This window comes from Panthera tigris, chromosome B3 (genome assembly GCF_018350195.1).
Source record: "Panthera tigris isolate Pti1 chromosome B3, P.tigris_Pti1_mat1.1, whole genome shotgun sequence".
Classification (NCBI taxonomy): domain Eukaryota; kingdom Metazoa; phylum Chordata; class Mammalia; order Carnivora; family Felidae; genus Panthera; species Panthera tigris.
The window spans coordinates 124,503,177-124,530,254 of record NC_056665.1 but is presented as its reverse complement, the minus strand read 5'-3'; the positions used below and the strand labels follow the sequence as shown (position 1 = coordinate 124,530,254).

At 35.9% G+C, this 27,078-nt stretch overlaps 1 protein-coding gene across 15 annotated transcripts in view; it reads left to right on the top strand.

The window, feature by feature from the left end:
- CEP128 (centrosomal protein 128) overlaps positions 1 to 27,078 on the top strand; it is a 388,434-nt gene that overhangs the window by 114,900 nt on the left and 246,456 nt on the right. For all 15 annotated transcript variants that reach the window (XR_006219018.1, XM_042990256.1, XM_042990257.1 and 12 more), the window contains 3 exons: positions 4,024 to 4,374; positions 11,649 to 12,299; positions 17,481 to 17,645. Coding sequence is in view for 14 of the 15 variants with exons in the window: in XM_042990256.1 (XP_042846190.1) it covers positions 4,024 to 4,374; positions 11,649 to 12,299; positions 17,481 to 17,645 (1,167 nt within the window). In the remaining variant the exon portion in view is untranslated. The remainder of the gene's footprint in view (positions 1 to 4,023; positions 4,375 to 11,648; positions 12,300 to 17,480; positions 17,646 to 27,078) is intronic.

Genomic DNA, 27,078 nt, shown 5'->3' with positions numbered 1-27,078 from the left:
CAGTAGCTGTTCCAGTTTGCATTCCCTCCAACAGTGCATGGAGGTTCCTTTCCCACCCCGCCCCCCCACATCCTCACCAACACTTGTAATTTCTTGTGTTTTTGATTTTAACCATTCTAACAGGTATAAAGTGATATCTCAATATGGTTTTAACTTGCATTTCTCTGATGATTAATGATGTTGAGCATTTTTTATGTGTATGTTGGCCATCTGTAAGTCTTCTTTGGAAAAAGATCTGTTCAGGTTCTCTATTTTTTATTTGGATTATTGGTTTTTTTTTGGTATTGAGTTGTGTAAGTTCTTCACGTAGTTTGGATATAAACTTCTTATATGATATATCATTTTTAAATATCTTCTACATCTTGGTAGGTTGCCTTTTTGTTTTCTTGATAGTTTCCTTTACTGTACAAAAGCTTTTTATTTAGGTGCCGTTCCAATAATTTAATTTTGCTTTTGTTTTCCTTGCCAAAGGACATATTTAGAAAAATTGTTTCTATGGCCATTGTCAAAGAAATTACTGCCTATGTTTTCTTTTAGGAGTTTTATGGTTTCAGGTCTCATGTTTAGGTCTGTAATCTATTTTGAGATTATTTTTAGGTATGGTGTAAGAAAATGGTCCAGGTTCATTCTTTTGCATGTAGCTGTGTAGTATTTCCAGCATTGTTTGTTAAAGAGACTGACTTTTCCTATTGTATATTCTTGCCTTCTTTTTCATAGATTAATTGACCTTAAAAGCATGGGTTTATTTATGGATTCTTGATTCACACTGATCTTTGTGTCTACACTTGATCTTAGCCAAAAGGCCGAGAAGCGATTGATCTTTGTGTCTATTTCTGTGCCAGTACCATACTGCTATGATAACTATAGCTTTGTAGTATACTGAAATCTGGGATTGTGATACCTCCAGCTTTGTTCTTTTTTTCCAAGATTGCTTTGGCTATTTGGAGTCTTTTATGGTTCCATACAAATTTTAGGATTATTTTTTCTAGCTCCGTGAAAAATGTTTTTGGTATTTTGATTGGGATTGCATTAAAAGGGTAGATTGCTTTGGGTAGTAGGGACCAATCCATGAACATGGAATACCTTTCCATTTGTTTGTATCATCTTCAATTTGTTTCATTAAAAAAAAAAATTACTGTGATTTTTAAAGATGGGAATAGTAGAGAATAATGATCCAAGAGGAAAAGAGAGGTTCAATACAAGGAAGAGAAGGCATAATTGTTGTAGTGAAGCCCTTGATGGAAGTGGAAGGAAATTACAAAGATAGGCTAATTTATTTAAGAAGGATCCCTTTTCCTCAGAGGCTGGAGAGGAGGACAGGTTAGCCATTGGTAAGTTTTACAATAATACATTAAGGAAATTTGGGTGATGTCCTGCCGAATGGCCTCAGTTTTATTTCTGAAGGAGGAGCTATGTTACATACTAAGAGTGAGTGAAAAGATGGTAGGTGTGAGACAGGACATTTTAGATGGGCCACATGTGGATTGGAAAGCGGCATGCAGTAGAATTTCTGGGCGTTGAGGAGTTGCCTGTCCATGTGCCATCACATCAACTAATACTCCTGTGTGATTTTCCTTAGAGGACTCAGTAACTGGATATAGGAAACAGGAAATTTGTCAATTCCCCAAGAGCTGGCGATTTTGCCATTCAAGTTTTGTTTTAAATAGGAGTTTGAAACATGAACAACAGAGTGGCTAAAGTGAAAATTAAGGAAATTAGGTCAAAGAACTTGGATTTAAAGCCAGCAAACGAAATATCAAGGCGTGGTCATCTTCCTGACAATGAGGAGCAGATGTATCACAAGAAAAGGAGTGAGGGAGCTGGGCAGATTGGTAGATAAAGCCTAAGGCCTAAGGGGTAGGAAGGAGGGGAGGATGGGGTAGTGGGAGGGAGAGGGAGTACTTGGACATACCTCTTACTTCAAAGGTGGCAGTTCTGAAAAAAGATAACTCGCTAAGATAGGACTGTGGGAGTAGGTGACAAAGAGGCATGGAATTAGGGTCATCTGAGAATCTGTCCTCTTAGCAAAGAGTTGGAAACATGGCCTCTGGAGTCAGACAATCTGGGTCTGAATCCTGTTCCCTCACATATTAGGTATGTGACCTAGGACAAGTTCCAAGTGTTGGTTACTCATCACTAAAATCAAGATAATAATAGTGGGATTGAATGAGATCATTCTTATAAAGCATTTGCTTAGTCCTTTGTATAACTCAAGTGCTCAATAAACTTCAATAGTAGTAATAATAATAATAATTACTATTATTGCTGGTTCCTCATTTAGATCTCAGCTCCTATGTCACCTCCTGAGAGAGAACCCTCTCCAGCCAGGCTGTAAGATATAGGCCTCTTCAAGTAACCACCCATCATTTTGGTATCTAGCATTATCTATTCTTGTAATCTAGTTGTTAGTGTGAATAGCTCCCCAATTTAGATTAAGCCAGGTCTTATTAACCATTCAGTAAACTATGTGCTAACACATAGGAAGGGTACCCAGTCTCCGAAGCATTGGTTGGGGAAAAAAAAAAAAAATACTAGTACCTCTCTCTGCTGATGGAGAAATCACATGAATACTGCTTGTTAATAAAGTCGATTTCTAGCTTCATGGTAAAACTTTTAGATAAGGGCAAAGGGTAAACAGCCAGCATCATGGTTTTCTGATTTTATTTTACAATTTTCCACACAAACTTGTGCATAGTTCTCAATTTACTGTTTTGGTTGGGTAGATAAAGGAATGACTCCTCTCTTCCAGACTGTACTGAATTTAGCAAACTGAGCAAATGCAAACCTGTTGCTCAGAAAATGAAGCTTATTTTAAGGCATTATTTTTATTTTTTTGCCAGAATGTCAAACCATGACTTTAATCATGAGAGAAATTGTATTTAACTATTTGAGCCACAGTTCAAATATAATGGAATCTGGAACTGAACATTATACTGTTAGAGTCAGAGGAAGCTGGTAACTATTTCCAGTCTTCATTTGTAGGCACCTTACAACAATGTAGATGATATTTATTGTTTGTCCTAGTGTCATCTTAGTCCCCCGGACACATGGTCTTTTCAGGTTATCTTTGTCACCCCCAGTATTTAGAAAGTAAGGCTCAGGAGGAGCAGCTTATGGGATACATTATTTCTGAATTTGTCACTCCTTTCCAAAGCTTTATAAGATTGAAGATGGAAACATTCTTTTATTTGTATAAAATGTTATATAAAAGCAGTGCCTTCTCATTTTTGAAGTTAAAAATAGATCTTCACCAATTCTTCTCAAATTAAAAATAGGTATGAATCATGATGATTTAGTGCAATTTCCAAATGTATGGTTGACCACTTCTGCTTTAGGGAAACTAGATTTTAAGAGTCCAGGTTTGCTTTTCTTGTTTATTACGTATTCCAAGTAAATTTAAGTTTGTTTAAATATCTGTCCCACAGTGATTCATATAAGCTTGAGATAAGTTCAGCAACTTGTAATGTTAGACTTAGCTGGAAATAATCTATCTATAAACACTTTGAGAGCCTTTTAAATAGACTTTCAAGTATAGTATTATCTATACTGATGTTTCTATCATCAATGCACATTTTTATTATAGATTTTTATTTTATTGTAACATTTTATGTGCTGCCAGAAAGTGAAATATTATGTATGATTGCTATGATAGTCTGACAATTGTAAACTATTGATCTTTTTTCCAGTTGGACAAAGCAAGAGATTTTACAAAAGTAATGCACATTGTTTTTCTCATCAACAAGGCCTTCTATCTCGGTGACAGTCAATTGGAAAATACATATCTTCCCTTTTTGGATAATGAAATAGTGTAAAAAAGGAAACTATTCCTATAAAAAATTATTCCCAACTAATGTTCTTATAAAATACACAGAAGGGGACTCATATTTTCTAGACTGATTACTAATGAAATTTAATACAGATGATTCCCACTTCAGTGACATTAGAGATTCTTGTTTGATGATATGTTATGCATCCAATTTTGACAAGAACATGTTCCTAATATTTCACATGCTTTATTCCCAGAATTTAACACGTGAATTGGAGAACAGGGAAAAGCAGCAACTACAGATGTTGGATCAACTTAAGGAGATCCAGAATCACTTTGAGACTTGTGAGGCCAAACATAAGTGCGCTGACCTTCAGATCTCAGAGCTGACTCACCATGCTGAGGATGCCACCAAACAGGCCGAGCAGTACCTTCTCGAGTTCCAGCAGTCAGAGGCCCTGAGACAGGCAGCGGAGAAGAGGAGAGAAGAGCTGAAGACGAAAGCTCAGGAGTCCATTAGACAGTGGAAGCTTAAGCATAAGAAAATAGAGCGAGCACTGGAGAAGCAGTCTGAAACTCTTGAGCAACTGACAGACAAGAATAATCAGGTATAAAAGCCAAATTCCTAATGGGTGATTTTTGCTGTGACCAGCCATTCATTCATCCATCCTTTGAACAAACACTTGAATGCCATGCTGTTCATATAGTCTATCAAGATGTCCTTGATAGAGAGTCTTTATGTCTTGGCTATTTCAAGGTAAAAAGGAACTTAGTTTTTTAACTTCTTAAAGCCTTTTTCATAGTTTAACATTCTGTAGATTTTTAGAGTTTGGCCCTTAAAAGAGATCCACCTCCTCCCCCATCTCCCAGTTTAGCTTTTAGTTCCCTAAGTTGAAATTGTTCTTTAATATTCAAATGGAAAAAGAGTAGTGAAATCTTCCATAACATCACTTGACTTTCTCCCCCAGTGCATGAATTTTAGAATCTCATCTTGTTATGTATTTCAATTTAAGTATTAGTTGGAAACAGACATTTAAAGATGTGGTAGTTACTACTGGACCATTTTTTTGGCAGTAACTACAATGCGTTTAGTTAAATGAGTGATGTTCACAGTCTCACTGAGTAGTGTTATCAGGTCGCAAGCCTCTTTAAAACTCAGCTTTTGTGCCTTTTTGATAGCAACAAAAAGCATTTCCCTGATCCATGTGTGCATTTCGAGTCATCTTTTCTCTTGTATAATCAGTTAGTTTAAATGGATTTTATGCTCCTATGTTGATTCTCAACTCTATGTTTGGGTTGAATTAAACCAAGATGTTTATAATATGATCAGGAAAGTCAGGGTTGACTTTTATCCATGTGTATTCTTGGTTTATCATTTTTCCTTTGTCATTTGTCACTTGTCAAGAATTCTGAACATTCCAGAAGAATAATCATTTGGATAAGTTGACTTTGTTTCAAAAGAAAACAAACTGTGGGGCAATTATATTTATAAAATCAATTGCCAGCCCTTAAGAGTGACAGATGCTTATTTCAGATGAGCTGGCATGGAGAAGATGCTTTACCATTTAGATACGAATGTCTCAGATATAAGATGGAGGAAGTGATCACTTTGGGCTCACTGTGGAGGGCTTTTCAATTTAACCCATCTGACACATACTGGGTGACTGGTTGCCCTGAGGTAAAGCAGTTCTAAAGCTTTCAGACTTGAATCTGAACTGATTTGATCCCAGGAAATTGCTCTACCTTGATTATTCTGTTGTCAGTCTGGTCTGGTAACTGGTTCAGTGAGCATGACTGTAGGGGAGGCAGCTAGAAAGAAGGGGGGGTGGGGGTGAGAGGGGTAGACTGATTGAGAAGTGTCTGGGGACTTTACTTAATTAGAGGAAATTTAGAAGAGTCCATGTCATCAGACGGTATCCTAATCCACAATGCAGAGTTTTCTAGATGGAATTTTTTAGAATATTCACAATTGTTAAACAGTTACTTCCCAGAATGCTCCTGATATAATTATTTTTATCACTTAGCATTGCTAATGATAAGCAAAGAAGTAGTTTTAAAGTGATTGCCACAGTTAGGGTAGTATCACAATTATCACAGCAGGCTTTGTAATTTTCACTTTAAAAGCCTTAAAAATTAATGCAGCATGTTGGAGTTAGAGCAATGGTTAATCAAAGAAGAAAGGGTAACATATTTCACTGCAAATTCAAGTGTCCGGTAAATCCATGATGTGGAAATACACTGTAAATAATTTCAGAAAAAAAGCATGTATATTTTTATGTCTTAGTGAATAATACCCCTAAGGAGTATTTAATACTTAATAAAATCACAAAGCCACCCTAAGGCATTAGTTATACAGCCTATTCCTTTTTTGTTTTGTTTTGTTTTCTTTTTTGGATTAATTATTTTCAAAAAGTGACTCCAGGGTATATTTGGAAGTATGTATTAAAATAAAAATAATACTAATTTACAAATAAAACACATTATGTTTTACAGAATAAATTAATTGCTTACTAGGTAACTTTGTTAAGCCATTTTCCATGCTTAAATGATGCAATTTTTTGTGTTTTCTAAATACTTCTGTGTCTACTTCTCTCTTTTTCCAGCATAATTTATTTTATGCTTTAAGATTTGCCACTTAAAAATGTAGTAGAAGGCTAAAGGGTTTTATTCTCCTAAAAATTGCACTGATTTCTTTTTTTCTTTTTTACATTTTTGGAATTTTGGTAAGATTATCAGATACATATTCTGTTATAGAACTACTTCATTATTGAATGATATGAAATACCAAACAAAAAGCAAAGCATTGCAGAAAAAAAAAAAAAAAACCCAGGGAGATCAGATTGTATACTTTCCTTGAAAGAAAATGGCATGGATGTTGACATTAGGGAATCATGATGTTCTTTAAGAATATGTAGATGAACACATATTGGAAGACCTAAAATTCTGTAGATACAAATAAACTAATCATTAGTTGTGATTCTTGTGTCTTTATATTTTTTATTTTTTATGTATTTTGTCATCTTTTTTAAAGTGTTGTTTGAAGTTATTGGTTCTTGTATGTGCTTTGAAAATGATAAAGGAAAAAAATGTTGAACTTGGATTCTGATCATAATGTATGCTTTTCTGAATATTTCCAAATTTATATAACTTTTTAGGTTGTTTGTTTTTCTTGCTGAGTTGGCAGAATAATTGGTTTGGCCCTGAATATTGAGCTTTTTACTTGATAATATTTGACTTCAAGAATCTTAAATTGCCATCTTTTCCTTTTGTGTATTGCCTTCATGCTGAGGAGAAAAAGAGTGTATGTAATATATACTGTCTTTTAAAAGCTGAGTTTTTTAATTTAAAGGTTGAAAAGTAAGAAGGATCAGTGATAAAGTACATTTTAAATATGTACCATTTCTATCACATGCAATTTTAGAAAGGCTCATGTACTGATATATTAAAATAATCCAGCAGTCTGTCTGCATGTACCCTCAAATGCAGAAAAATAACTTTTTTTTTCTTTCAAAAATTTCTGTCTACCTTTTAGTTAATTCAAACAAATAAACAGACACAACTTGCATGTACTTTGTGGTCAGGCTTTTGAGGAGTTGGTTCCTGTTCTTATTAAGGTTTTAGACAGTATCATTCTTCTGGTTTCACACAGCCATTTTCAGTCCTTCTTTCACAATCTTCTCTTATAGCTTTTCATCTTTGGAAGCAGGGTTTGTTTGGTTAGAACATTCTCTTCTCATTGATCCTGACTGCTGCTTATTTTCCATTATGCCTCCACATTTCTCAAAGGTTTTTACACCTGGCTTCCCCTCAACCTGTTTCATTACATGCAAGTCTTATCATCTTTGATGATTCCGAAGTTCAAGTTGGCAACCCATTGAACTCTGTGTCCTTAAGCTTCACTAATTTCCCATTTTACAGTGACCTTCAAGTTGCTCAGCAGCTAATTTCTGTGGGTAAAATTTGTCCTCATCTGTAATTCTCTATGTTCATATCTTCAGTTCCAAAATTTCAATCTCTGATCTTACACATTTCTTTTATTCCCTTTTCCTTTTTTAACCATTAACATCTGATTTTGATTTTCCACATTCCTCTGGTTGACCAGCCATTTCCTGGAATCTATTTTTTCCTGTCAACTGGACTTCGTGAAAAGCTACTCTGATGACATGCTCATCATCATCTTCAGTTTCTTCTTCCACCTCATGTGTCTTACTGATCGTCAATCTGGAATCAAACCAACTCTTTACTTTTTCCATTTCCACTCCTGAGTAGTACCAGCACAATTTACGTAGAAATATCAGTTGGCTCCTATAGTGGTCTTGATTATCCCCATCTCCCCCTGCCCCAGTCCGTTTCGTTCAAAAAGTAATGCAGGCTAGTTACCAAGCACACAGCCCTGTTCCGATCAATGAAGAATGAGTTATGAAATCTGTTGGGGGAGCTTCCGGTAAACTCACTCCTGAAGAAGATACCTAAGAGACATTTTCTCCTTCTCTGGTTTTGTTGTATTTGGCTGTGATACCTGCAGTGGCTGAAGCTGGCTGTCTTGCAATGGTCCTGAGAATGAAGTCTCACACACAGGAAGGTATTGCCAAGAGAAGTTCAGAGAGGTGGACCTGAACTTTGGCACCGTGTCTAGAGCCGTTCTGCATGGAATGATATTAAATTGCCTTGTAGTTTAAGTCAACCTGAACTGGAGTGTTTCTGTACCGTCAGCTGAAGATAGTCAAGCTGATATGAGACATCAATTCTGGGAGCCAGGAGCTTTAAGTAAAAGAGCCTAAAATGTAGGATTGACTAAGTGGGGAATAAAGTGGGGACCGGAGGAGCCTACCTTTCTAAATGGAAAGTTGGCAAATTGTGCTATTGGAAGTAGTTAGTTGAACCATTGGAAATCATATGTTGGGTTAGTGATGTTGTGCCTCAGAGTGGGGTATTAAATGACCAGAATGAAAACTTGAGGACGTTGGCGTGTGCTGTGAACGTACTGCAGCCTTCAGAAGAGGCACACAAGAGAAAGACAAGTGTAGGTTGAAGCCTGCCTGTCTATATAAGCAGAGAAAAATAAATAATAAAAGCAGAGAGCAAGATGTTTTGGGGGTAGAGAGATTGAAAATCTGCAATTTATAATCCAAATATACAGAGTCTGTAATTTGGAGTTTTTTTAGCATTGGAATAGCCAAATGATCTATGCATGCTGAAGTTAGCCCAAGCAAGAGAGGGAGGTAGGAAACTTAGAAATAAAAATGGGATAAAAAAACAAGCCTGATTTCTCAGGCCCCTTTCAAGTGCTTCTCCTTAAGCATTCCTGGCCTGACAAAGGGGATCCAAGTCCATTGTTTTGAATTCCCTCAAGATAAAGCTTATTCAACTGAGGGCCCCTGGGAATGTCCAGGATATTGAGGTAGCAGTTGAGACACGGTCATTTTCAGACTCAGAGACCATGTCTAGACAAAAACTTGGGCTGTGGCTACCAGCCAAGCAATTAACAAAAAGAAAATAGAACTTACTTAGTTTTTAGTAACTATATTGGCAAAGAAATTAAAAATTTGACCAATATAATCTGTGACTGTCCACTCTAAGGCTGCCACCCATTGTCATGTGATGTGCTGCTTGGAACACTGAAGCAGAGGGCAAAACCTGGAGAACTGTAGAGAGGCAGAGCCTGAGTTTTGAAGGGCTCTTCTTGAACTGTTCCATCTGTGGTGTTCCTGTTATGTGAGAAAAATAAATACCTTTGCTGTTTAAACCAACTTCAGGAAGACATTATAGTCTTTTGTGTTCCAAGATGTTTTACCTGCTAAAGCTTCGTCTTGAAAATATAATTTTCATTGTTAGAGCTGCATGGAAGTCTCTTAACTTCTGGCCAGGGGCGTCTGTTATGTGTTCCACACATTAATCACTGTCTTGAAGCCACGTCTCCTTGTTCTCGGGCCCGTCCTGCATGTCCTTATAGCCAAGACTTGATTCTGTCCATTTCTGTCTTCTCTAGTATGGTAAGCAGAGTGACCTCCCAGAAATGAGTTACCCTAATTTTTGGACACTGTGAACATGATGAGCTGTCACTCTCATGATTATGTTATATGGCTCAGTTGACCTGAAGATAAGGAGATTATCCAGATGGGCCTAATCTAATCACAAGAGTCCTTAAGAGCATAGACATTTTTCTGGCTGTTGAGAGGAGGGGAAGTCCAAGGCTTTGAAACAAGAGAAAGATTCATTGTGGTGTCACTGGCTGCAGTCTGAGGAGTCCATGAGCCAAGGAGTGTGGGTGGCCTTAGAAGCTCAGAGCAACCCCTGGCCCAAAGCTAGCCAGAAAACTGGGACCAGAGTGGTGAGAGCATGGAACTAAATTATTCCAACAACATGGATGAACCTGAAAGTGGAGTCTCCCCCCAAAGCCTCCAAGTAAGAGCCCAGGCCAGCTGACACCTTGATTTTAGCCTTAGGAAACCCTGGGCACAATACCTCTCCTGGCCTTAGGATCTATGGAAACAGATAATAAATGGGTATTGTTTTAAGCTACTGAGTTTGTTGGAATTTGTTACACTGAAATAGAAAAATAATACACCTACCCTTAGACCCTATAGTTCTAGCCATTTTTCCTGCCTTTCAAGGTGAATTCTTTCCTCTGTGGACCTGAGTCTTGTCAATCCAGGGACCTTGCTTTTTCAATTATACCTCTTCTTCACAGAGTTGATCACTGTCTTGAACAAATACCTCCTTGAGATCCTGGCTTCTCCTTGAGCTTGAATCTTCTGTCCAACCAAACTCTTTTCTACTAGTCTTCATCCCAACCCTATGATATAGGTGTTATTGTTATCTTTATAAAGATAAATAATTTCCTTAAGGCCCAAGAATGACTTATGGCTGGACTGAGAATCATATTCAGTTCTTTCTGGTCACAGCCCAATTGCATAATCACCTCCTTTCATTATTTCTCATGCTAGCTTCATTCTGTTTCTCCTTTGCTAAAACTGACAAGGATTTGAGGAAACTATTTTTTTGGAGTGATTGCCTTATTGCAGTTTATCATGAATTGTTTCATACTGAAGTATAAAACATAAAGTGTAAAACTTCCTTGTAAGTATTTGTGTCTTTAGTCATTATTTCTAATTCTGAAATGAGAATCTTAATTTTCTTTTTTCTGTCATCAAGCTGTGACATGTGCCCATAAGCAGGGACAGAGATTGTTCTCAGTGCCAGTGTTGGGGGTTGATGGGGAGAAATGATTTCAGCTTCCTTAGCTGCTGGCTGGCGCAGGGTGATGGACATCCGGTCCCTTGACTTTTCTCTTGAGTCCCTTCCCAACCTCTCCTAATCCTAATCTTAATCTTATTTCTGTCTTTTTGGGACTTCAAGACTCCCAGTTGCATACTGGTGTATTTCTTGTCACTAACTTTCTTTATTAATGATGGTTGATGTCTTTCTTAGATTGTATCTTCATATATCTTCCATATATTATCTTCCATATGTTTTTTGAGGTTTCTCCTTTTTAAAAGTGTGCTATTGAAAAAAAAAACTGTGCAATTAAAAATGCAGAGAATTGTTATTTTAATTAACATTATATTATTTCAACCTCTGGTAAATTATAATAGGAGTCTTTTTTCCCCCCATTCTTTTGCTGAATCTTATCCTACATTTAAATACTTATAATCAAGGACTGACCTGTGTTGGTGATGAGAATCTGAAACATATATTTCAATGTGGCACTACTTCAGGGTAATTGTATTTTTCTAGCCTGAAAATTATTTTTCATTAAAAAAATGGAAAAATACAAAATTTTATTTTATGAATTTTTCTTCTCTGTGTGTATTAAACTTTATTTTCTGACAGTCCCTATGATGACCTTTACAGTGAATTTTTTTTTTTTTTTACCTGATAGATTCTAAAAGAAAAGGATGAATTGAAAAGCCAGCTTTATGCAGCGTTACAACAGATAGAGAATCTTCGAAAGGAATTGAATGACGTCTTAACCAAGCGTGCCCTTCAAGAGGAGGAACTTCACTGTAAGGAGCAGAAACTAAGTGATATTAAGGCTCATCAAGCTGACCTTGAACTAGAAGTCAAGGATTCCCTGGACACTATCCATAGGCTGGAAAGTGAATTGAAGAAGCAGAGTAAGATTCAAAGCCAGGTGAAAGTTGAGAAAGCTCACCTGGAAGAAGAAATCGCAGCGCTAAAAAAGGGCCAGGCCAAGGACAAAGCTCAACTTCTCGAGATGCAAGAGGCTGTCAAGGACTTGAGTGCCATCCGGGCCGATCTCGCTAATAAACTGGCTGAGGAACAGAAAGCCAGGAAAGAGGTGCTTAAGACCCTTGCTGACCTCAAGACACAGGTGAAATCTAGAGATGAAGAAACAGCTACAATCGTTACACAGTTAAAGCTAGAACGAGATGTTCACCAGAGGGAGCTGGAAGATCTCACATCATCATTGCAGAGTGTGAAAACTAAACACGAGCAGAACATCCAGGAGCTGATGAAGCACTTCAAGAAGGAAAAGAGTGAGGCTGAGAATCATATTAGGACACTGAAGGTACCTGTGCTGAATTATCCTGATGATACTGAAGGAATTTTTCTGGTGGCTCATGAAGTTAATAAAGCGTAAACTTTTAGAGATCATTTTGTATTCCTAAGCACTGAAGGGAAGATAAAACTAACAGTAAAGAGGCTTATTCTTGCCTGTTCGGCCGGGTTGAAATGAGTTATAGCAGCCACCTGGGAGCACCTATTTCAGAGCACTGAAACCCTTTAAAAAGAACGTTTAGCTATTTTGGGAGTTCAGGAAAGGCAGAGGTGGCAGTAAGTCGTGGACCTGAAACGTGCCCTCATTCAACATTTGTGACCTCCCCAAAATATAAAAGGCAAAGACTTGTCAAGGCCATAGAAGCTATAACCACAGTCCTTATTAGCATGGTAACTAAAGTGGATCCGCTTATGAGCTGTGTAAACCCAAGGCTTTTGAGATTTACCCCTTCTTTTCCAAATCAAAGTTGCCTGGATAAATGCTTAATTGAGATCCGGCATTTGGGGAAATGTTTCTAGGGTCTAATGGTATCAGCATTATCCCCACGCAGGGGAGTTATTTCATAACATGATTGTCAGGAGTGTGATAAATCTATCCCTCCTTCCTGCTTTAGTTTTTTTCCATAGTACTTATCATATGATATAGATTCCATATTATTGATTTTTTATTCTCCCTTTATTAGAATGAAAAGTCCACGAGGACTGAGATTTGAGTCTATTTTGTTTACAGCCATATCTTCAGTGCCTAGAACAGTTCCTGGAACATTGTAGATATCTGTTGAATAGGTAAATAAACAGATAAGTCTTCAAAGGTTAATTATAAGTTTTTCAAAATTCCTTGAAATAGAACTACCATAATAATGCTTATGACGAAAGATGAAATTATATTGAACTATCTGACATTTGTCAAATGCTTTCAGCTATTTTATGAATTCTTCCCCAATTCCATATAGCCTACTGGCTGTAGTGGATTTGGGGTTATTAATTGGGGTGAGCAGAGCAGAATGGAGGCTGGAAGAATAGGTAAGAGGGCTTTACTATATTTCATTGAACCTAAGACACCATCAGTTGTCAGATGCATCATTATATCTACTAAGAAAAAAAAATACATGATATACTATCAGCTGCAAAACAACATCCCAAGACAGAGATGGTAAAATGTGAGAAAATATGTCTTAATATTGATGAAGTATGGCATAATAGTCTGTCAGAGTTGATGAGGACATAAAAGTAGAATCAGAGTTATGGAGAAGAGTTAATCTTAAAGAAAATAAAATATGTGTCATATGTTGATTGATTGGCTCTTGACAATAATAATAATACCAGCAGACTTTTTTTTGTTTGTTTGTTTTACTACTCAGTTTGTGCTAGTCATTGTAAGAAACTTACATGGGTTAACCATTTAATACTCATGTCATCCCTGCAGATTGTTTGGTATTTTTTTCTCTAATGAGGAAATTAAAACATAGGAAGTTAATAGCTCAGTGTGTTACATTTGGAGACTAGTGGCGACCGGGTTTGAACTTAGGTAGTCAAGTGCCTATGTTCTCAACTACACTGCTATACTGGAAAAGGTTTAGAATTGATGATGACTAGGTATAGACTTGGGTGACTAGGTGGATAATGAAGCTGTTTGTCAAGGTAGATAACACAGAACAGATTTGGAGAGAACAGTGACAAATCCAGTTTTTTAGCATGTTGAGTTTAGGTGGAAAGGACCTGAAGCCTAACCATGAAAGTCTAGGTAGAACAGTTTTCAGTGCATAATGGGTTAGACATTAAGGAGGAAATTGGGATTAAAGTTAAATATTTGGGATCCAGTAACCCATTGGTGGTAGTTGAAATCATGGGATTTGGATGAGATCGTGTAGGGAGAAGAGAATTAAACTCTAGAACACCAATCTGTAAGGGAAGTACTAAGAAAGAGGTTCTAGCAAATAAGAATAAAGGATTATATGAGAGACAGGAGGGAACCAGAAGAGAATGGTATCTTGGAAACCTAATTGTATAACAGGTTATTTTAGTTTCTGTTCTATGGAAAGTGTAAAGCATTCAAACAAAGGGTTTTAATATAGATGGTTTTTTGCACCCATGCTGTTGATTGCTAAATGTAATAGTCTGATCATGATGCTGAATAAATGTTTCTTAAAAAAAAAAAAAAAAAAAAAAGGAAACCTAGGCAGGGCATTTCAGGAAAGGTATAGTCAAGAGTGTCCAATGTGGCGGACAGGTTAAAAAGAAGAGCTAAAAACATATTCCATTTGTCAGAGATTGGTGGAGAAGGTCGCTGAGGAATTGTGAGGGGGTTGGATCAAAACAGAGTGCATAGTATTCAACAGGAGACTGGGTGGTTTTCCCCATCCTTTCTTTAGGAAGTGCTTTGTGTTCATGTGTGGTAAGATGACAGTAAAGCTGTAAGAAATTACCTTTATGTAAAGAATATGTAATTTAGAAATACGCTGTAGATATTCTGAAATTTTTAGGCATTTTTTAAATTCGAAAAACAGATATAGGAGGGGTGTTTTAACCACTCTTTAATGTAGTACAAAAGCAGCATAAGAGCTTAAAAAGAGAACCAGAGATTGTGAAAGCCCAGCACTTTTTATTTTTATTTTATTTTATTTTATTTTATTTTATTTTATTTTATTTTATTTTATTTTATTATTATTTTTTTAATGTTTACTTATTTTGAGAGTGAGAGAAAGAGAGAAAGAAAATCCCAAGCAGGCTCTGGGCTGTTAGCACAGGGCCCCCACACAGGGCTAGGTGCCAGGAACCATGAGATCATGACCTGAGCCCAAATCAAGAGTTCTGCACTTAACAAACTGAGCCCCCCAGGCGCCCCCCAGCACTTTCATTTTAAAGTTAATGAGTTGCCTATCAGGAACAACCCTTGCCTCCTGCTATTTCATTTACATAATTCTATACTTTTTACTTATTTATGTTAATTAAAAGGAGTTAATAATGGTCATCATAGGTGATTTAGCATACTGAATTATGTACAGGAGGACTTTGGACAAGTAGCTCTATAAATGTTATATTTCTTTGGCTTTTGGCTTCACTTTTATTAGTTTTCTGAGTCTAACAAATGCCTATACATTACCCATATTTTTTCTCACAATATATATTTTCCCCATCTAGAACTACCCTTATGCTTTTTTAAAATTTAAATAAATATTTTAATGAAATACTCTATTTACTATTAATATTTGAAGGATATTGGGTTATCACCTCATTATGATTTCAACAAAAATTTTGGTAGAGCCTTTTTATGGAATCAAAAGACCAAGGATTTGAACTCTTTTGCTACTTGCTGGCTTTTTGACCTCAGTCAAGTTACTTAACCTTTTTGCACCTCATCAATAAAATGGGACTAGTAATGTCTTTATCACAGGGTTTTTGTGATATTACTTTGTAAACCTTAGAGTGAGGTGTAAATGTAATAATAAAACCGCAACAAGAAGTACGTTCTTAGTCAAATTTAGGCATTAGTGTGCTGGTAAATATTTCAAAATAGGCTCTCAGGGAGTACAGGGGGAAACACTGATTTACAGGATTTGTCGGGTTTAGTGTTATATAAATACATCATTTGATTTCAGACTGTGAAAGAAGATATCACCGAAGAGGGACAGTGTCGCGAAGAGATGGGCGCAGCTGGTTCTTAAGGCTCCCTGAGCCAGCTCCAGCTTGCCGTTGGCTTTAGGGGGAACCTTGTATACCTAAGAGTTTCACTGATCATAAAGAAAAGGCAGAGCGTTCTCTTGAAACCTAAAATCATAATTGAGCAATTTTCCTGATGAGAAACTTTATTTTGTAGTTTTATTTTTGGGTTGTGAAAACAGGATTCCTCATTAAAAATCAATTCTTTTGTTAATTTAAAATGGCATCTAGTCTTAGGTGAATTTTGTGAGGTGAATATACTATAGATTTTGTCGAAAGCTGACAAAACTTCCTTTCAGGACATTGATTCCAATGATCTAATTCCTACATCCCTGATTACACATGTATAATACACTTGTGAAAAGAAACATATATTTTAGGAGTTAATATATTTTAAGCAGATCATAGGTAGTTGCTTACAGCCTGTTGGTAACTGGTAGGTATGACCAGTTAACAATGACAAGTGTATGCAGCTGGTTTTTTTAAAAATGACAAATTTACCTTTTTAAAGGCAGTGCAGCAGAGTAGTTGAAAGCATGGACATTAGAGAGAACTCTTGGGTTCACATCCTGGCTCTGCAGTTACTCATTACATATCCTGGGCCAAGTTATGAGTGTCTCTGGGCATCAGCTTCAAAAAAGGAGGCAGTAAAAGTAGTACCTCCCTGGTCGGGTTCCTGTGAGGACCAAATGAGGGAAAACTATGCAGAGAGGTCTGAGAGTAGTGCAGTGCCTGACGTATAGCAAGGGTGTACGTTGTTGTTATTTTTAAATTCATTTAAAATGTTAAATGTTTATTTAAAATAACACTTAAAATGGTATCTTAAGTTTCACGTGCCTGGCAAATCTTTATTGAATCCCATACATGGAATAGATTATTTCTCACTTTTTCTGAAACTTGATTCTGGCTTATTCCAAAAAAAAAAAAAAAAAAAAAGAGCAAATACCAGGTACTTTCTTATGCTGTTGGTACTGAAACAATCACTGGCAAACTCCTTTTCACGTTAAATTATTTGTAGTTGCTTGGCTGCCATGATTCATTATCCTTTTAGCCTCAAGGGTGGTTCGGTAATTTTGTGGTACTGAAAATACATAATTCTTTCACAAAACCCAGGATCGTAGATGAAGAAACTGATCAGTCAGTACTGTGTCTTAGTATTTCCTTTTTGGGGCGCTTCTGTCATAAGCCCTCAGCAGAGTTGGTGTCCCCTCCCTGGGCTGTCACAGTATCTGCTTCTGCCTTTATTAACACTCCTCATTCGTTGTTGTGGAACGGATAGCTGCATCTGATGCCTCTACTCTTCATATTCGTTATCTCCGCACCTAGTGTGGTACCTTTCACTGAGGAAGTGCTCTGCGAGCGCTGAGGAGTGATTGAATAAATGCAAAGGGCATTTCCTTTGTGTGTATGTTTCTGGACAGCTGCGTAGAGCAAAATCTTGAAGTTTTTGCCCACTGATCAAATGTGTACTTTTTTGGTGTACAATTTGCCTGTGGCCAGTGGACTTTCTCTTTTCTTCTCTTTTTCTCAGGCAGAAAGCATAGAAGATAAGAATACGGCTAAAGTCCATCGTTGTCAGCTAGAGAAGTTGAAATCACAGTGTGACAGGCTGACAGAGGAATTAACCCAGAATGAACAGGAGAACAAAAAACTGAAGCTAAAATATCAGAGTTTGAAGGACCAGCTAGAAGAAAAGGTAAAAATATGAACGAATGCTCATTTTAAAGACAAATTCAAATTTCTTCTAGGATTTCTTCTTAGGATACGTTTTATGTATTAATAAATGCTAATTGTAGTCTTTCATAGGTAAATTGTATTGGTGCCAGAATAAAATGTTAGTTTATTAAAATGATGGATTTTTATTCTTTGAACCAACTGTTAACATTCTACTAAATTAGATGTTTAAGTTTCTTCTGGGTCTTGAAATAGTTTAGAGGCAAGGTAGCAAAGAAAGGAATTCTGGTTTATTGAGGACGTGCTATACGTCAGGCATTTATGCTAGTTTATTTACATATGTGTCCTTATTCAGTTCTCACAACTCTGGGTTGGATTTTATTGATCCCTTTTAACCTATGAGGAAACTGAGGCTCAAAATAAAACCTGTAATAGTTAAGTGCACGCTATATGATAGGCACTTTTAATGCTCATGGTAATTTTGTGAAATAGATACTATTATGCTCATTTTTGCACTTGTAGAGATGGAATCTTAAGAAGGTTGGTAACCTTGGAACATCCCTAGCAGGCTTACCACTTTCCTTTCAGTAGATGTGTGTGAATTTATTTTGAGTATCTGCTGTACACAGGAATTGGGTAGAATATGAGGGACTTTTAGAGAGTCACTACTTTTGTGGCAAAAGTCAACTAAATATAGAAGACAGAATATTTTTCTTCTACCTGCTTCCAAAAAGGATTTGCAATTGAGTGTGATAGAAGTCAAATGTAAATAAAGATGACCATTGAAATACTGATAGTAGAAGACAGCGTAAACTGGACCAAATGAATCCTGTACTTGATAAGGGTTACTAGCATCTGTGAGGAAGGTGCTACCATTGGGTAGGATATCATAAAATGCTTCATAAACCTTCCTTAACGCTTTACTGATCTTTTCCTCTTTTTTGTATTTTGCAAAATTCCTATATTTTGTACACACACACACACACATACAGTTTTTTTTTTTTTTTTTTACCTTTCTAGTAATTCTTAAAATCAAGGAAATAAGATAGAAGTTAGGTGTTTATGATTAAATGTGCTAAATTAAGTTGCTGAATTTAAGCCTACAATCTTGACAACTGCTGCAATTTAGTTCTTATGTCATGTTTTGGTTTTAGTGTGTCCAGTGTTCACACATATTTACTGTATCTCTTGCCAGGGTGTAGTTGCTGTGGAGATAATGCAAAACATTCCAACTTTTCTGTAATTAAAATTCTAGTCAGAAGATTGTGTTAACATGTTTTATATTTACCTATTTACATTTAAGAAATAGTGGTTCAAATTTCATATATTGGAATGTAAAGTTTATCTTGTTCTGCTTAAATATTTCTTCACTGATTCTGTTCATGATGTTCTAGATATATATGTTCTCAGGCATTCAGATAAATGGAGCATTTACCTTAGGACAGAGTTTCAAGAATTATTGACTGTATTCCATTGCTATGTATTGAGCATCTAGTATGTGGCAGGCCTTGTGCCGGGTGGTGAGGGTTGGATGTAGATAAGACACAGGTCTGCAACTGAATGCTTATGACTGGATTGTGAAAAACTAAATCCCTTTCAGTTGTTAAAACTGTATTGTTGAGTCTTGACATTGGGTACTAATGCAGAGAAAAGATATCTCCTGAGTCCAAACTGGAGAATGATCTTAAAGATACAATAGTCTTAAACACACCTATATATATATATATATATATATATATATATATACACCTTATATGCTTGCTTTTCTTTAATAAACTTTTTGTGTGTGTGATTATATACTTTTGGTTGACTTAGCTGTTTATGTTGACTCATGCCTTAGTATATGGCTATATATGAATCAAAATTTTGTTGGGTCAGGGCGTCTGGGTGGCTCAGTTATTTTGAGTGTCTGATTCTTGTTTTCAGCTTAGGTCATGGTCTTACAGTGAGTTTGAGTCCCCCATTGGGCTCTGCACTGACAGTGTGGAGCTTGCTTGGGATTCTCTCTCTCTCCATCCCCACCTCCTCTCTCTTTCTGTCTCTCTGCACCCCCGCCTCAAAATAAATATTTTTTTGTTGCGTTAAGCCATCTATAAATAGGTCTGAGAGGTGATAATAGTATTAGTGGCTATGGGCAGAACGTTGAGTGTCAATCATTTTCTAGCCGTATGTCTTTGGGCAAGTTGCTTAAAACTCAAAGCCTGTTTTATCATCTCTGAAAAGATGATAGAATTAAATGTGAAAGTAATTCTATTATAGAATTAAATGTGAAAATGTATATAAAATGCTTGGCAGAGTAACTGATATCTAATAAGCTATTAGTAGTGTCAATTAGTAGATGCCATTATTTTGTTATTGTTGTGTTTCCAGATATTGCTGGTTAGTGGTTCAACCAAACAGTCAACCAATCAGCGAGTATTGACTGCCTGTGTTTAGTCTAATAATGTGTTAGGCAGTGAGGGGTCAGGGAACTGGGAATAAAAATTATTGCACAACTATGCAGATTGGAAGTTGAGAACGAGACTGCGTTGAGTCACTTGAGACAGATGGCCCCCAAAAGGAGGCTCCCTTGTGAAAAGACCTGGCAGTTCTATCAGCAAGTGATATTGAAGGCACGTGTGTTAAGCAAACCAAACAGGTGGGAGGTATTATAATATGTTTTCTATTGGAGGACAGGAATCAAATCTTGATTGTTTTTCCATCTCCAAGATCAGGCATAGAGCCAGGTACACAGTAGATAATTTATAAGTAAATTGTGGGTAAAGAGGTGTGTGTGTATACACACATACATGCTTATACATGTATGTAACAGATAAAAAATATGGATAACCTATGGGTATATGTGTGTGTGTGTGTGTGTGTGTGTGTGTGTGTGTGTGTGTGTTGTGGCCAGACTGCAGAAGATAAAAACAAGAAAAGATGAAAATACATTTTCAGTGGGGAAAAAAAAAAAGGCCCTGTGACTTGTAGCCCACAGATTACTATGTGAGCAGTGCAAGTGAACTTGGTAAATGGGGCCTTTTGCATTGAAGAGGTTTCAAATGTGGTTTTTCTGCAATCAAAGGGGAAGCCTTTCTTGTTTGCCTAACACAGCATTATTCTTGCATGCCCGTCTTATGGCGTTAATACACACTTCCCCTCTTTTTTTTTTTTTTTTTAAGTGTTTATTTATTTTAGAGAGAGCGAGTGTGAGCCGGGGAGGGGCAGAGAGAGAGGGAGACAGAGGATCTGAAGCGGGCTCTGCACTGACAGTGGAGAGCCTGATGCAGGGCTCGACCTCACGAACCATGAGATCACGACCTGAGCCCAAGTCTGCCACTTAACCTACTGAGCCACCCTGGTGCAGCATACTTCCTTCTTTTTTAAATGTCTTGCTACTATTTTGACTGCATACTTTAGGTCTTTGTTTTTTGTCATGTTCTTACTTGGTAAGCTAAGAAATGTTAAAATTTCATCAAAATTCATATAAAGCATTAGCATCAGCAGCCTTAATCAGGCGATCAGGAGAAGATTGCTGTTAGTATATATGCACAGAATAACTAACTTTAGCATATTTTCCTAGTGCATTCAGTGGTGATATGTGGTAATAAAATGCATTTTTTTCCAACATCTGATTTTGCTTTAACATCAAATGTTATTTTTCAATTTTACATGACAAAGAGAACAAGTATTATGCAACCACAGAATTTTTACATATGCATTTAAAACTTTATTATGAGCTTCTTACCAGGGAAAAAGCTCTCATGAAGTGTTAGAGATAGAACTTTTTCTCCATCTATAGTGTCATTGAAATTTATTATTCCTTTTGCTTAAAATTTTAAAAGAAAGTATTTGATTTCTTTTGTTCTAAAAGGTTATTAATATTAATCTTTTTATTTTTCTGGTTTTACCTGGAAACTCATAATGTTGTTTATTTTATCAGAAATCTATTTTTATTAGTTTCCCTGAAATCTAACTCATCAAAAAATTCATGTATAATTAAGTCATTTTTGCTCAGCAGGTCAACATCAAAATTTATATAGTGAAGGTTTTAAATGTTTTATCTATACAGACCTATATCTGATCCAACCTAAAAAAATTATTAAAGTATGAGTTTATTAATGATTATTAATGGTCATTTTTGTGGAGCTTTTCAAATAATTTTGTAGTGTAAGTATTAAACATTGTTTTTAATTTTGAACATATTTACATAATGTTTGAGACATAACTGGTGTCTAAAAAAATTGGGAGAATATTATTTTGTAGATTATTCTGTTCATACTATGTGTATTATCTTGAACCTTATGTTTTAGAAGAATGTTTTATGAAAAAATATATAAAATATTTTATGCAGATACATTTATAAGCAATGCAAAAAATGCTATAAAAATGTGAATAATATTCTGAGATGTTTTCCTATGTCCAATGCAGACATAATGAAGACATTAATTTTCAGGAATTAGGGAAACAATTTAATTGGGCATATTCATTTTTATAAATTCTGAAATTATAGGTTTAGAAAATATATTGTTCTTTATAAGGGAACACTTAAAAAGTATGAAAACAGGGACTCAGTGGGTTAAGTGTCTGACTTCGGCTCATGTCATCATCTCAGAGTTCGTGAGTTCAAGCCCCACATCAGGCTCTGTGTTGACAGCTCAGAGCCTGGAGCCTGTTTCAGATTCTGTGTCTCCCTCTCTCCCTGCTCTTCCCCCACTTGTGCTGTCTGCCTGTCTGTCTGTCTGTCTCTCTCTCTCAAAAATAAATATTAAAAAAAATTTTTTAATTAAAAATTTAAAAAATTATAAAGCAAATTTTCATTGTGGAAAATGCAGGGTACTTTATAGGGAAGGTTTAAAAACTCACCTATAATCTCACCACCTAACTTTCCTACATTCAGTTTTTGGTGAAATTCTTTTCAGGGTTCTTTTCTATACACACAGATACTCAGGTCCCATTTAGGATCATTTGCCATGCACAGCTTCATAGTCTGAATTTGCATGTCATTGAACATTTTTCAAAATCAAGTTTATTTGGGGTGCCTGGGTGGCTCAGTTGGTTGAGCATCTGCCCTCGGCTCAGGTCATGATCTCTCAGTTTGTGAGTTTGAGCCCTGCATCGGGCTCTGTGCTGACAGCTCAGAGCCTGGAGCCTGCTTCAGATTCTGTGCCTCCTCCTCTCTTTCCCCTCTCATGCTCTATCTCTCAATAATAAATAGATGTTAAGAAAAAAAAATTTTTTTTAAATTGTTTATTTAACACCCAGTATTTTATCTGGTGAATGTGGCATTCTTTTGTTGTTGATTACATTACTGTTTTTTCTATTTTAAAATTATAGATCAAGTAATTTCTATCCAAATAATCTAGTACTTTCCGTATTTGGATATTTCATTTGTATTTTTTACTGATTTAATTCTAAGCAGAATTATGCAAATATGCTTCTTGCTACTAGATATTCAAATCTGGAAGAGAAAGGCATTTACTCTCTTCATTTTGCTTTCTCCTTTAATCCACCCCTAAACACAACCACATGTAGAACTTCCTCTGTTACTGGAGATGCTGTCACATGGATACATATACCTTGTGATTGTAGCTAGCCATGGCAACGTTGGAAGATTTTTCAGTAGTTTGTTTTTCTGCCCCATATCTGTATGCTAGATTTTGATTTTTTTTAATAAACATTGTCTCAGATTTACAAGATCGCACTGTAATATTGTGCAGAGGTGGTGGTTCCCAAAACATTTGGCACCAGTGTAATTCTAAAGTATGAAAGAGCCTTGAACAGTACCAACCTCCCCATTCTCCCCCCTTCTTTTATAGATGAGGCAGTTCTGACCTAAAGAGTTAGTTGACTTGCCCAAGTGTTCTCAGCTGTCCATTGGTAGAAATGGAAATAGGAATCAGGTTTACCAATCCTATTCTCTCTATTGTATCAGAATTTATAGGACCTACTATATTGATTATATAGGTTATTTGGGATGTTTAGTTATCTCATACAATTCTTGCTTATTTCTGTAGTATACTGACTTCTCTTTAGAGGACTTCTTTTCTCTGTTATTCTTTCAGGAAATGAGAATCCTTGATGAAACAATTAGGAGCATGTTAAAGCCACAGATGGTGCGACATCCAAGGCAGTTCATAGGAACCTAAGTTGTTGAGTAGATCAGGATTCATAGAAATGTATTTTTGTTCCTTCCCACGAAATGCTTTATTCAAGTTATTTGTGAAGCGACACCTAGCAACATATTTTAAAGCTATGATTATATTGGATTAAAACATTTAGGAGATAGTTTTCTTATACAAAATGTGGATCTTTGAAAAATGGTAATTACAATTCTCATTTGCAAATGTAATCATGATACCCATTTTTACAGATGGTGGAGACTGAGGTTAAGAGTGTAATATAGTGACTTGCCCAACATTGCACAGCTTGTGGTAGAATCAGGATATGAGCAAAAATTCCTTGTATTTTTTCCCTTTATTTGCTGCCAGTAAAATGACTCACATTTGTATCTTTTCATTGAACTCATAGTGTTGAATTTAAATTTAGGGTTATTATATTCAACAGATTACCATATACTCTTTTATTTTTTTAGCTTTACACCAATTTTGGAAAAGGAGTCATCAGATTTTGTTAGAAAAATCAAATTAAAACCTGATATTGTGACATAAAATATATCCATGGCAAGAAAATATGAATCAATGTTGTTTAATTTTGTGTTTCAGTTCTAATTTGACCATCTGTTAAGGACTGCTACTTTTCATGATGTGGAAAAATACATATGATTGTCAGATGCCTATTCTATAAAATATTCACTACTTTGCAAAATCACATTTCTGTATTTTCTTTTACTAAAAACTCAGATCGTAGCAGGCACAGTTCTCTGATTTCAGTGGTGTGTGTGTGTGTGTGTGTGTGTGTGTGTGTATTTGTTTTTTGTTTTTGTGTGTGTGTGTGTTTTTCAGTACAAAAAGAAATAGAAGCAAATGAGTTGTGACTTTTTTCACTTACTTTAGGTCATTTTTAAGCAGACTTCCTTTTTCTTTTGTGTTTCATCTATTTTAAAAGTGTTAAGTAGGATAAAGCTGTAGCTACCACATATTAATTTGGAGGCAAATTTAAAGCAGATACTCTAAATAAACACTGACTACGATGTTACAAGTAATTTCCTTTGAGATTGCTGTCATCTTAAAAAAAAAAAACCAAAAAAACAAAAATAATAAGATGGTCAAATTAAAGGTAAAATGATAAATTTTGTATATGTCATTTATAAAGTGATTTTAATTGAACCACTTAGAGTCATTAAGTCCAGGGTAGTCCTTGACTTTTACAGAGAACTGGCTGAAGCATAAGACTGCTTACCATGTATGAAATACTATGCCAGATTTTAAGAAGCAAGTTTAAAATGCAAAGGTGACATGACTATGCATTGACTGGGTTGGGGGGCAGTTACACATGCAGCTGTGGCAGAGGATGGGGCAAGAAGTAAAAGTTGTATAGAAGTACATTTGGTCTCTACTTTCCAAAATGGAACGTAGGTATGGAGAAGCCATTTTCAAACTCTGTTCCATTGGCAGTGACTTTTCCACGAACCATTTGCAATCAAGGAGGTCCACTTTAAATAAAGGTAATGAGTGAAGTCAGAGTTTGCATCTTTATCATTCCTGATTTGGACTTGATTGAGAGGCCTGCCATTTAATCCTTAATTCATTGAGTGGTTGATAACTACAGGGGCTTGAGAGGAAAGTAGTCTTGTTGGACACTATCCTTTAAAATCCTGTACTGTTAGTTTGATTTCATTTAATTTTGAAATTGTGAGTGATACCCATAGTGTAGGAATTAGGCTAAATAATGGTACACATGGTTGTGGTGTGGAAAGCCAAGGGGAAAAGTTCTATATTATATCTGTTTCAGTGCTTTGTTGGAAGTTAAGCAGGCCTAGCCTGCTTGCTTTGGTAGACCCTAAAAGGAAACATAAAATGAATGTCCAGGTTTGTTTTCATTGAGGTTTCTTTCTTTCTTTTTTTTTTTTTTAATCACAATTTAAAATGACTGAATCTGTTTTGTCATTTAATGTTGAACAAGTAATATTCTGTTAATTTTAGGAACAAAAACAAACAGGAGGTACTCATTGCTTACATAAGTTATATTATTTAGAAATTTGTTTTTAAACTTTTCCCCCATATTCTTTCATAAGAATAAATGCATGCTTAAGCATCTTTTAAGAAATAAAAAAAAGGAGAAGAAATCCTGATGGTTTTTAAAGACACTGTAAGCTTATAAACATTTGTCTGGTGATGAATGATGCATTTTTTTCTTTTGAAAATTAAACAATGTTCGTTCCAAATGCATAATTTGAAACTCTAGTTGTTTGTTTCCTTGTCCATATTTTGTTTCAGAAATAGAAATGCATCAAAAGTGGCTGATTTTAAATAACTAACGTTATTTCTGTTTCCCAGCATTTGACTTAAGAGAAATACGTAATGATTGCAAAATGGTCCTAAAACTTAATGAATGCATAAAATACCCTTCAGTGGTATTTTTGTTTCCAACTTTGAATATTAATTTCTAGGAATGTATCCAGTACATATCCTGACACCTTTCTGATTATGCTGCCAATGATCTTTGTATTGCTCAATATTCCCCTAGAAAAAGATACTTAAAAAGCCTGAGGCAAGAATAATTTCCTTAAGTGGGGTTAGAAGTTTAAATCTGAATTTCCATTTTTTGGTTTCTGTTTTATGGATAACTTTCCTATGCCTGCTTAAGACTAGGCTCTGGATCGGAAAGTCTTTCATACTCAAATTTTAATGTGCGTCAAATCATATATCCAGTGTTCTAATTATGCCTTACTTTTTTTCAGTTAGCTCTACTGTTTTACTAATGCTCTCAGTTCTTATTCTTAGTATGCTATTAATCCTAACTTCTTCCCTTCCTTTGAAGGAAATAGTGTAAAGCATCTGCTTACAGAGAAGAGAGTATATCTAACCCACAAAATAGGTGCAATTTTACTTTAGGAAACCAATCTTCTAGTAGGAATTACAATGTTCTTTTGCTTTTTAAATACATGTAAAGAATCATCTCATTCTCTCACACATGGATCCGTACTTAATTTGTCAGCAGACCTTATTGATTCTACCCTTAAAACTTACTCTGCATCTGATCGCTTCTTGCCACAAGGCAGTGCTCTCACTTTTGTGACATCACCTTGCCTTGATGGTTACAATAACCTGTAATTGACAAGATGATTGCCTTCAATGAATTTACTAATTAATTTATTGCAAAAATAAACTTACAGAAACACAAGCAGTCACTTGAGTTCAGAGGTTCTGTTTTTTTTTCATTATCATATAGTTGGGGTCTATTCTGCCTAGTGCATAGAGAATACACACACACACAAATGCTCACAGGATGAATGGAACGTAGGAGAATATATATGTTTCAGAAAGATTTATCGATCGACTGCTGTGTGACAC